The sequence below is a fragment of the Ostrea edulis genome, chromosome 6 (assembly GCF_947568905.1).
Source record: "Ostrea edulis chromosome 6, xbOstEdul1.1, whole genome shotgun sequence".
Taxonomy (NCBI): Eukaryota; Metazoa; Mollusca; class Bivalvia; order Ostreida; family Ostreidae; genus Ostrea; species Ostrea edulis.
This window is the reverse complement of record NC_079169.1, coordinates 40,851,862-40,865,064: the sequence shown is the minus strand read 5'-3', so window position 1 is coordinate 40,865,064 and position 13,203 is coordinate 40,851,862. Positions and strand designations below refer to the sequence as shown.

Here is a 13,203-nt window from a genome sequence, read left to right as displayed (position 1 = left end):
CCAGAAAAAAGTACACTATACCCAATACTGCAATAACGTACCCAGGGAATCCTCTTAGATGGGTTGAGAAATGGTTATCTGGAAAAAATGGTACACTGAATTGGTACCGTTACCGTTATACAGCCAATTCATAGAAAAATCCAATACATCCGGCGCCATTTGCCGGCGCCATTGCTTGTGACGTTTTATTAGGTATACCACGCCCGATCAAATTAAAGACGATGATGTAGTTTAAATGTTGGTGGGTTTTTCTAAGTTTATAAATTCAAATATATGTATAATTTTTTATTTTTTAATGTAAGTTGATGCCCCATCACCTGTCATTTTGTCACCAAAATGAATTCAATGGATTTTTAATTTTTTTTTATTATTAAATATCATGAATTTAACACCAGTATTTAATTATTTCAAACACTTTTTAATCTCAAAAGCAGGCATGAGTATGTAATTTCAGTGATTAAATAATTTTCTTGCAAGACAAATACACACACATACACACTAATATAAATAAGGAAGTTAGCCATAAGGAAAACGTGAATTTGAAGTTTATTTAAACATTCATAGTTTCCATATGTTCCCAGCTCTAGCCACGTGGAGGCCTCCTTTCTGTAGAGCCATAATTTCTTTTTTTTTTGAAATGAAAAATTTAAAGCCAAAGGACCAAAATCATGAAGAACACAACATACAAAAATTTAAAACACATAAAACATCTTTAAATTTACATTTATAAACAAGAAATCAATTTATAATTTATTTTTTGCTTATGTTAAATAAAAAATATTGAAACCAAAGGAAACCAAACTATCAAGAATAAAAGAGACAAAAATTTAAAACATCTTTAGTTTTACATTTACAAACAAGAATTTCATTGGCATGTCATTTTCTGCTCATGTTAGATAAAAATATCAAAACCAAAGGACCAAAACTATAAATACGAGAGACAAAAATTAAAAATACACGAAACATCTTTAGTTTGTTTTTTAAATGAAGCAATGAAATATTTTAGGACCTTGACCATAAAAAGAACAGATCAATAGATGAAAAGAGATAGGAATATAAACACTTAATACCATAAAAAATATTTCAATATTACATAATTATAATTTTTTTTTAAAATAAAGCAATCCGTTTCATATAAAAATCATTAAGATTATATATTTCATTACGATATCCTTGTTTGGGAAAAAGAGGATGCCAACAAAAACCATTACAACAAAACAAAAAAATAAATATTTAGAGAATTTTAAAAGACCATATGAGATTCATAATTGAAAAAAAAAAAAACATTTGTAACATTATATTAGCATTAAAAAAGTTATGCAGCTAAAGGGCAGAATATATGAACATTAAAATTAACAAAATGCAAATGGAATGGGTGAGTAATAAGCCTGAAAGTAACCCTACTCAAAGTTCTAACCTACACAAGATCAAGCTGTATTCACTGGACACACCCGTCTGGCGGGGGAGGAATAAGCCTGAAAGTAACCCTGCTCTAAAAGTTCTAACCTACACAAGATCAAGCTGTATTCACTGGACACACCCGTCTGGCGGGGGAGGAATAAGCCTGAAAGTAACCCTACTCTAAAAGTTCTAACCTACATAATATCAAGCTGTATTCACTGGACACACCCGTCTGGCGGGGGAGGAATAAGCCTGAAAGTAATCCTACTCTAAGCTTGATCTTGTGTAGGTTAGGAAGAAATTCAATTGTTTGTAATTCTATGATAATGTTATTGTACAAATATAGTATTTACATTATTTTATCTAGTGCATTTTTATGGCTTTGGTCCTTTGACTTTAATACTTTCTTTTTTACAAACAGAAAAATTGTATTATGTTAATGAAATACCATAGATTTTTTTGTGTAATTTACATTGTTGTCCACTACATTCTTTATGGTTTTGGTTATTACGCTTCACTAATTTTATTTCACACAGTAGAAAAACAAATTATCAACAACTGAAATTGGTTAATGTTAGTATCACAACATTTATTTATTTTTGATATAATTTTTTTGTATGTTCTACTCTTCATGGTTTTGGTCCTTTGGCTATAAATTTTTCATTTCAAAAACAGAAATTATGACTCTACAGAAAGGAGGCCTCCACGTGGCTAGAGCTGGAAACATATGGAAACTATGAATGATTCAAAAATTCATATTTTTCTTATGGCTAACGTCCTGATTTGTATAAATATGATGGTGGTTACAAAGTGGTAAATTGTTTGCTTACTAAAAAACCATTTTATTATAGAGCAATGCATTGAAATCACTGACTTATTTATGTATCATTATTTCTTTTCTTTTTTTTCCCCTCATTAATATACATTTGACTATATTCCATATAGCACAAAGAAATTTATATTTCTCATCAAATCATACATATTTCATGTATACAAATAGCACAATACCAAATGCCTGAGGTGTCATTGGAGGTTTATATAGGGTTTCAATAAACAGGGTCTTCTGTCAGTAGTTGTGTATACACAGAGGGGTGTTAAACAGGCTACAGTAACAGGATATGGGGGTCATGTGTTGGTAACTGTGTATACACAATAGGGTGTCTTCAAAGAGTCAAGTTGTATCATTTACTTTCAATAATTAATGGCCTTTATTGGGATTAAAATATGATAAATGAAATAATTATATGCATGTAATTATAATGCGTTTCATTTTTTACACAATGTCAAACATAAGCACCCTCAATACCAAGTAAATTAACACAATGTACGCTTCGCTGAGATCATGTATTCATTTTTGAAAGGTGATATTGCATTAGTGTCTCTATCAATACGTATAATGTCTGATACGAAATTATGCTGCCAGAATATTGAAAACATCAATGGAAACCGTGTTAAGATATTGTTGTCAAACATTATAAACTCAGACATAAAGGAAATCATACACATTGTAGAAACCTTAAGTGTCTGCACTCATGGGGTTCCAAAACAGATAACGCACACATAACGTACATTTCACGTTTGCAAAACTCATTTTCCATACTTAATTTTGGTATATATGTGTGTGTGTGTATGTGTCGACTTTCCGCTCTGTTGAGTGACATTTTCTGCAAATATGAATATAGAGATGAAATTGTCTATATGGGGCTATCATAATCATCAAGTATAACTAGTATTGCCTTAACAATAAATATCCATTGACCAGGGGGTATCATCGTTTTTCAAAGGAAAGGGGGTCGGAATCACAAATTGAAAGTTTATTGGCTTCTCAAAACATCCTGACAAGCAGAAAAAATGGTGGATAATTTTTTATATAAATGCTCTATTGTCTTTATTCACAATTCTCAAGCTATAAATCGTATTTGTAAAGGATTTGATAGGACCACATTGAAACCTCATATCTAATAGGAAAACCATCATTTACAAATGATATTTCATACAACATTTCACGTTCCTTCAATCTAGCATTGCTAACAGATGTACGTGTATGTTACAAACAATATATATTAATGTTTGGAATATTTGACACTATCATTCTCTGACAGTGGAAATAATGCATCATGATTGACGGAATGTAAAGTTCGATCTTCAATACATTTGAGTAGTTTATGATATAAGAATTGTACGTTACAATATATAAGGTGCATCCCCCCATAATGTCGTTATTATATGTAGTCAGAATCATCATCTACAATTTCAGAAATGGGAACAATATCGTCTAAAAATGGCATATCCATGTTAAATTTGTTTACATCACCAGATTTCAAAATCAGTGATCTCGTCAAACTTGTATCCAATTACTAATTTCTGCATTGTTTCTGATTTCATTAGAATCTTAAACATAAAGAACTTCAAAACCACGCGGTCATATACTTTGTGCAAAGTTAGACAACTTTTTTCAATTCATATGAATAGATAATTCATATTTATATCATACTACATGTATCACAAATACGCGGACTAATAAGCATTACTTTGGGAGTGTAAAGCGTATTTACATTCGCTAATGAGTAATTATACGCATGATTTTCAACTTAAATGCGTATTTGGTAAAAATTTAATGAGTATTTACGATGATACGCACCTTATCTGAGCTCTGCGATTTACCAACTTGAAAAACACACAATAGAACTTATCATTTTTTAACTCATTCATGCTATCGAACTTCATCAAAAAATCTGTTGTTATGCGTACCTTTTATATATCACTGATAATGAAATATAAAATACCTGCTCTGGCTTGTAACGTACGTTTCATTTCTGTACACAACGGTATTTCTTACTACAGTAGTTGGCCATAAGTAAGTTCACAAAGAGAATTTTCTCTATATATTTAATGCAAATCTATCTTTTTTCAAAATCTTCTCTTACCCCCCCCCCCCCCCCCCCCCCAAATTACACATACTTATATAAATAGTATATACTCTCAAATTAAGATTCGTGTTAAAATCGTCATATCTTTACCTAATATTATCATATATTTATTCTTAAATTATTATATGCTACTGTGAATACTTCTGAGATCAGTGCTTTTTATTTCATCAAAATTGATGAAGAAATGCGGTCAGAAAAATTGTTTAAAAGTATATGGTTTTGTATTAAATATATAGTGGACATTTTCTTTGGGAACTTACTTATGACCTAGTACTGTATATTATGTTTACATATCAATGGATAAATATATGTTAATTTCCAGTTATGGCAACCATTTCTTTTAAAAATTCTCATTGAATTTCTAAATGGAATAGGTATGTACTAATAAAACAATAAAAAAAAAAAAGAGAGAAAACAAATACTACGTTAAAGGACGTGCATATTTTTTTATACTTGCATACTGTACTTACTAAACTATAATTATACTGATTTGATTACAGTTTTATATGTATTCAAGCAACAATATCATTTTCAGCTGTTTCTGAAACAGTTAGGTTAACTTATCTAATATATCAGGTTGTTAATTTAAATCCTGTCTACAATTAGTATTTCATGTATAAATGTAATTATAGATGTGTGCAGTGCAGAAGTGTTAACTTTGCCAGTATCAGTACCTCTGAATGATTGTTATTTATTTTCATTGTTATAATTAATTGCTTGTTTAACCTGTGGTGCATCCAGAATTCAGAATTGAAGATATCATTGGTTATTTGCGGAGATATTTAATGGATTTGTTGTGCGCATCAAATGAATTGATGATATCTTCAAATAATTAAAGATATCTTCTATTATTTGAGTTTATTTTAATTTGGCATTCAATACTGCAATATAAAGTTGATTATATATTTCTTTAAATTGGAGAAAGCTAGATACAGTAAGCCAACTATTATTCGGGTGCGATAAAATTTCGCAAGATTCGGGAAAACCTCATTATCGTGAATATCTCTAGTCGTGAACCAGTCCTTGAACGTTTGTCAGAGGCCCGAAAAGAGTCGATCGCGAAAATTACTTGCCGCGAACCAGCTTACCGCAGGTAAATCGCGGAATACAGTAGCCGCGAATAAAAGTTAGTTTACAGTAACTGAAGTGGTGGTCGTCACATAAATTAAGTAAAACCCACCATCAATTCGCGGCCAAAAACTGAATTAAGTGACCGCCGGCAGTTAAACAACAGGTGAATTATGTGTTGGACACCATTCAGCTTAAGTGGTTACCGCCAGATAATAAGTGGCGGTTGTCAGATAATGAATGGCGGCCACCACTTAAATTAAATCGCGGTCGCCAGCTCATTTAAATGGCGGTAGTTAACTAAATCTATATCGATTTTCCATAGTACCTACCGATGCTCTTTCACAATACTAGGGATACTTTGTACTACTCGCAATTTTCTAAGGAAAATCATTGCATTTTTAATTGATAATCTGCTTGTTCCTCAAAGACCAATCACTTCCCACATGATACTCCGTTTATGGTTGCAATAATGTAAAATATATAGCTATGAAATAATTTAAATAGATCAAATACTAGTATGCCATCGCTCCTGAAGACACACAAAACTTTTTATGCCATCAGGTTTGTTCTCTCTTCAAATACAGCAATATTTCTTTCTCTCATCTTTCCAAAGAAGTAATTTTCAGCGATCTTAAAAACACCGTAAGGTACCACACATACTTTGCCTGCTTGTAATGAAATACCTTCTAGAATCCCCATCGAGGTTCAGTGGTCTCTCTGACCCTTCCTGAGTAGATGAAAGACTAGACGTAAAGACCATCAATCTGTCACGACCCACTAGGGCCACCAAGTGGTACCTCTACGGCTTCAAACAGAATGCGTGGATTGATAAGTCTAGATATTATGGAGAATCTTTACGATGGAAAGATGAAATCCATTATACCGAGTAATCTCTATATATGAGATATATGTATGAAAAATATCAAAATTCAGACGACCTAAACAATATTTCCTGGTATCAAAAACCTCTTCTTTAGGTAAGTTAAATAATACTTCGGGGTATCCCAGAGCTCTTCTTTACGTGGCATCGAGTACCCCTTAGTACCCTCCACCTCAATCAATGGATACATTGCCCTGTCACCCTTCCTAGAGAAGAAATGGGGACTCGAAATCTGACCCCACCCCCGGGAAACAACGGGTGGTACCACTACACCCCAAACTGAAAGCGGTAAATGATAGTCCTAGGGGTCCTCTACCTTGTCTTGATGTTCCTTCCGCCTTGTCTTCAAAGATTAATGCTCTGAAAGCAGTCATTAAACCCCCTTTTTCATTGCGAGAAACAAACAATGCCAAAGTTCAGGTGAGCTAAACAATACTTTCGAGTAGCCTAGAGCTATTCTTTACATGGCATCGAGTACCCCTTGGTACTCTCTACCTCAATCAATGGATACATTGTCCTTGTCACCCCTGATATAGTAGCAATAGGGACTTCAAATCTGTCCCGACCCCCGGGAGCCACCAGGTGGTACCACTACAGCCCCAAACTGAAAGCGGTAAATTATAGTCCTAGGGGTCCTCTACCTTGCCTTGATGTTCCTTCCACCTTGTCTTCAAAGATTAATGCTCTGAAAGCAGTCATTAAACCCCCTTTTTCATTGCAAGAAACAAACAATATCAAAGTTCAGGTGAGCTAAACAATACTTCCGGGTATCCCAGCGCTCTTCTTTACATGGCATTGAGTACCCCTTAGTACTCTCTACCACTGTCAATGGATACATTGTCCCTGTCACCCCTCCTAGAGTAGAAATGGGAACTGAAAATCTGTCCCGATCCCCGGGAGCCACCGGGTGGTACCACTACAACCCCAAGCTGAAAGCGGGAAATGAAAGTCCTGAGGATCCTCTACCTTATCTTCATGTTCCTTCCGCCTTGTCTTCAAATATTAATGCTGGAAAAGCAGTCATAAAACTCCACCTTCTCTACGAGATACGAAAAATGTTAAAGTTCAGGTGAGCTAAACAATACTTCCAGGTATCCTATAGCTGTTCTTTACATGGCATCGAGTACCCCTTAGCATTCTCTACCTCAATCAATGGATGCATTGTCCTTGTCTCCCCATATAGAGTAGAAATAGGGACTCAAAATTTGTCCCGACCCTGGGAGCCACCGGGTTGTACCACTACAGCCCCAAACTGAAAGCGGTAAATGATAGTCCTAGTGGTCCTCTGCCTTGCCTTAATGTTTCTTCCACCTTGTCTTCAAAGTTTAATGCTCTGAAAGCAGTCATTAAACCCCCTTTTTATTACAAGAAACGAAAAATGTCAAAGTTCAGGTGAGCTAATCAACACTTTCGGGTATCCCAGTGATCTTCTTTACATGGCATCGAGTACCCCTTAGTACTCTCTACCACTGTCAATGGATACATTTTCCTTGTCACCCCTCCTAGTGTAACAATTGGGGACCCAAAATCTGTCCCAACCCCCGGGAGCCACCGGGTGGTACCACTACAGCCCAAAACTGAAAGCGGTGAATGATAGTCCCGAGGGTCCTCTACCTTGCGTTGATGATCCTTCCGCCTTGTTTTCAAAGATTAATGCTGGAAAAGCAGTCATAAAACCCCTTTATTCTCTACGAGATACGAAAAATGTTAAAGTTCAGGTGAGCTAAACAATACTGTCGAGTAGCCCAGAGCTTTTCTTTACATGACATCGAGTACCCCTTAGTGCTCTCTACCTCAATCAATGGATAAATTGTCCTTGTCACCCCTGCTATAGTTAGAAATAGGAACTCCAAATCTGTCCCGACCCCCGGGAGCCACCAGGTGGTACCATTACAGCCCCAAACTGAAAGCGGTAAATGATAGTCCTAGGGGTCCTCTACCTTGCCTTGATGTTCCTTCCACCTTGTCTTCAAAGATTAATGCTGAAAAAGCAGTCATAAAACCCCTTTATTCTCTACGAGATACGAAAATTTTTAAAGTTCAGGTGAGCTAAACAATACTTTCGGGTATCCCAGAGCTCTTCTTTACATGGCATGGAGTACCCCTTAGCATTCTCTACCTCAATCAATGGATACATTGCCCTTGTTTCATCTTATGGAGTAGAAATAGGGACTCGAAATTTGTCCCTACCCCCGGAAGCCACTGGGTGGTACTACTACAGCCCCAAACTGAAAGCGGTAAATTATAGTCCTAGGGGTCCTCTACCTTGCCTTGATGTTCCTTCTGCCTTGTCTTCAAAGATTAATGCTCTGAAAGCAGTCATAAAACCCCATTATTCTCAACGAGATATGAAAAATGTCAAAGTTCAGGTGAGCTAAACAATACTTCCAGGTATCCAAGAACTTTTCTTTACATGGCATCGAGTACCCCTTAGTATTCTCTACCTAAATCAATGGATACATTGTCCCTTTCACCCCTCCTACAGTAGAAATAGGGACTCGAAATCTGTCCCGACCTCCGGGAGCCACCAGGTGTTACCACTACAGCCCAAAACTGAAAGTGGTGAATGATAGTTTTAGGGGTCCTTTACCTTGCCTTGATGTTCCTTCTGCCTTGTCTTCACAGATTACAGCTCTAAAAGCAGTCATAAAACTCGTGTTATACTGTTTTTAGTTGGTTATGCGCAATGTCAGAATCAGGTGAGCTAATGCACAATTTTTGATAACAGTCACCAGATGGAGGTATTATTTACCAGATATTACAGAGAAAGTGTTTGTTTCATTATTTAATCCTGCTTCCTTACACCACTTGCTCAAAAGATTTCTTTTGTTGATTTCTTTTGTTACAAAGCAATGGTTATCACTCTTCAGGTGAGCTAATTTACAGAAAAGATTTTTGAATGCAATATGATTTCAAATGGATTGGCACATGAAAATAGGATCAGTCTTGAGATAATAAAGCACCCAACATCATATATTTCCCCCTATATCATATCAATCTATTCATAATTACTAATGACTAAGATCGTAATATTCTGGTGAGCTAAAGTATCAATGTGCATTTACTTTCTTGCATGAAAGCTGAGAAATTAATTGCTCAAAAAGATCAGAAAATGAAAAGTGTGGTCAATTTTATTTCCTTCTATCCTTTCATTACAAATTACTGATATAAATTCATTTCACCATTGATGTCCAATCTCTCATGTGAGCTAAGTTGCCCACGAGTGTTGCGATTGACATTATTAATTCAAAACATGAATTAAATTAAAAAATTTCCTTTAATGTTAATACACCTATTATTCAAAGCCTTTCATCAATGTATGCACTTTTGAAGGCAGTGAAGTTTTAAGAACACATCTTGTTTTATACTGTTGCTGAACATTAGAATTTAGCTTAGATATTGGGCACACTGTTTTTCCCTATAATAGTTCTAAAACTTCATTGTTATTTCGGATTTCAAACATTTCGGTTGAGCATCACTGAAGAGACATTATTTGTCGAAATGCGCATCTGGTGCATCAAAATTGGTACCGTATAAGTTTTACATTATGACCCCTGGGTCGAGGCCTCTGCTTGTGGACTGTTAGTCCCCGAGGGTCTCTACAGTCCAGTAGCTAAGTACTTCGTTACTAGCTTGAAAATACGGATGTATATTTAATTGCTGTTATAAAATTTAGAAATTCATTTCAAAATTAAGGATTATCTCCCTCACGCATAGCTCTTATCCTTAGACGAATTTGACTCCACTCTTTGGGCACACTGTTTTCCCCTATAATAGCTCTAAAACTTCATTGTTATTTCAGATTTCAAACATTTCGGTTGAGCATCACTGAAGAGACATTATTTGTCGGAATGCGCATCTGGTGCATCAAAATTGGTACCGTATAAGTTTTACATATTCAGAACAAAATTTTTTTTTCCAGATTTCATACCCCATGGAAGTAGTGATACTTTTTCACTAGTATTCAGGTGACTGATAAGGACTGTGGGCCTCTTATATGGTATTACACCAACGTTGGCCCCATAATACATTGCCAACTATCATTATTGTTTGTTGGGCCATTGCAGCTAACCCAACTGACCAAAAAGTGGCATTGGGCCAACAATGTACTGCTATCAGGGACTGGTACATCCTAGAGGGTAGATGACCCTAATTGATTTTTGAGGCCATATGCTTAAAGCTAGGTCAAGGGTCAAACTAGACATAGGAATATACTGTCTGCTTGATATCTTGAGAAACCTTTGCTTCACAGACGCCAAACTTGGTACACTGGTACATCATAAGGAGTAAATGACCCCTTAGGTATTAAATTTGGGTTCACATGCTCAAAGGTCAAACTGGACATAGTGATATATTGCACAATCAAAGACATGATTTGTGCTGAAAAATAATTTTCCTATTGTAATTCAATGCAAAAATCAACTCCCAACTCTACTTTTTAATTGAATACTCGAATAGCAAATGAAGAGCGAGTCGACTCTCAGACCCTTCAGGCCTTTGATTCACTCTTATTTCCAAAATCTGAATATTGTGATGAAATGATTGATAAATCAATGATTCCAAAAATGAAATATTGCTTCATCAAATTTCTAGTATCTGCAAATTAAAGAGTTTAAGACATTGACAGAATAGGACAAGAATATCAAGATTCAAGTGGAAATCGGAATTTAAGCCAAAACATGTTATTGTCTCTTATCTGAGGATCTATAAAATTGGACAGATAAGACAGAGCTTTGTAATTCAAAGAACTTCCTCTTTAGGTCCAATCCAAATATGATATTTCTTCACCTAAGGCCCAATCTAATTAAAATTAGATCCTATGATCTGCTCATCTACTATCGCTACACATAGGTGTAGCAATAGTAGACGAGCGGATCATAGGATCTAATTTTAATTAGATTGACCCGAGGCCCAGTACAAGGGGTCACAACATTTTAGGCTACTAGCATTTTTACGCTAAGGCTTTGGACAGGATATGGTGTCCAATTGCCATCCCTGTAACAAGTTTGTGAGCAAAACCCAAACAGCCTCTTCATAGTGTTTATTCTCTTCGACTACAAATCAATTATAAAAGATATTTTTCCCTCTGCTGTTACCTCTGTAGCAAAAAGGGACTGAAGCTTGACTTGGTAGCTTTATAAGGTGCAAACCACATTTTCTAAGATGCATGCACACATTGGCAAATTCCTGCAACTTTGTTTCTTCGGAATAATAAAGGAAATTATATACATGTAGCTTTGGTTCATTTACTCATGTTCAAAAGTATATAAAATTACAAAACTATTTTTTCTCAATAACAAGACATACATGTTCATATTACAGTAATGTGAATTTCTTTAACATATTTTCTCCACATTAAAAATACCTACTAAATATGATAAATTTGATAATTAATCAGAGAAATTTGTTGCTGAAATGTGTCAGCAGGATGTGATTTTTATAACAAATTTGCAAAGATGCAAGGAAAAAAGACTAAGTATTTTCCTAAATCTATAACAGATACAGTGTCTGTATAATAGTCCTAAACAAACAAAACATTTTCCCCAACAAATGCAACATGATGTGAAATCACAAATTTTCAATGCAAGTTCATGAATATACTTTTCCAAATGTAACCTTTAAAGATCCCCCCCCCCCCCCCCCCATGTTTTTTCTTCTTCATTGCAAAACTCAAAATAGAAACAAGAGGCCCATGGGCCACATCGCTCACCTTGACTCATAATTAAAGATTTTTCCTATATATTCGCATGTAAAACTTTTATCCCTATTGTGGCCCCAACCTACTCCTGAGTGACATGATATTTTTTTTTTCAAAATTGAATTGGACCATGTCAGGAAGCTTTCATGTGAATGTAAACTTTTCTGGCCCAGTGATTTTTCATCAGAAGATTTTCCCTATATATTTGTATGTAAAGCTTTGATCCCCAATCATGGCCCCATCCTATCCTCTGGGGCCATGATCTTTACAAACTTCAATCTGCACTATGTTAGGAAGATTTCATGTAAATTTCCACTTTCCTGGCCCAGTTGTTTTTGAGAGGATTTTTTCTATATATTTGTATGTAAAACTTTGATCCCCTATTGTGGCCCCATCATACCCCCGGGGGCCATGATTTAAACAAACTTATATTTGCACTATGTCAGGAAGCTTTCATGTAAATTTCAGCTTTTCTGGCCCAGTGGTTCTTGAGAAGATTTTTAAATGACCCCACCCTATTTTTGTTATTATCTCCACTTTGAAAGGGACATGACCCTTCATTTGAAAAAAAATTGAAAGCCCTTCACCCAAGGATGCTCTTGGCTAAGTTTGGTTGAAATTGGCCCTGTGGTTCTGGAGAAGATGTCGAAAACGTAAAGTTTACAGAGAGACGACGGACAACAGGCAATCAGAAAAGCTCACTTGAGCTTTCAGCTCAGATGAGCTAAAAATACAAATAATTGAATATAGATTAAGTACCACACAATTGGCATGTAGTTTATAATTTACTTCTTTTCAGCTAATTTGCTTATCAGTGATGCTTTCATTTCTTTTGCTAGTTCTTCTAATTCTTCTATTTTCAGTTTCATCATCCGATTTTCTTTCACAAGTCTATCTGCCTCGCTTTCCATTTCCACAAACTTCAATTTACGGATATATCGCGATCGTTTAGAGGCAATATTGTTCTTGATGCGCCTCTCTGTATATTTCTTTTCTGAACAATTGGTGGTCTCTTCATCCACTCTGTGAATTGGGTGAACAATAACCGTAGACATCCGAGGTTTTTTGGTAATGTAATCATGATCAAGATCTGCAGCCGCTAGACCTTCTTCCTTTTCAGTCCTAACAAGTCTTCGTTTTTTGACACATTCCTCTGAGATGACAGTCTCAGTTTCCTGAACAAACATTTCTCGTTTCTCCTTTTGAGCAGCCAACTTCACAAC

General features: G+C 35.4%; 1 protein-coding gene and 1 long non-coding RNA gene across 2 annotated transcripts in view; both read right to left on the bottom strand.

Moving 5' to 3' along the window:
- LOC130046775 (uncharacterized) overlaps window positions 1-176 on the bottom strand; it is a 215,051-nt gene extending 214,875 nt beyond the window's left edge. The window contains exon 1 of the long non-coding RNA XR_008795779.1: window positions 42-176. This is a non-coding gene — a long non-coding RNA (uncharacterized LOC130046775). The remainder of the gene's footprint in view (window positions 1-41) is intronic.
- Window positions 177-11,508: 11,332 nt separating this feature from the next.
- The window catches only part of LOC130046769 (thyrotroph embryonic factor-like), a 9,323-nt gene continuing 7,628 nt past the window's right edge, over window positions 11,509-13,203 (bottom strand). Inside the window, exon 4 of the mRNA XM_056139589.1 lies at window positions 11,509-13,203. This exon is cut by the window's right edge and continues 75 nt beyond it. Coding sequence (XP_055995564.1) covers window positions 12,766-13,203 — 438 coding nt within the window. The 3' untranslated portion in view covers window positions 11,509-12,765.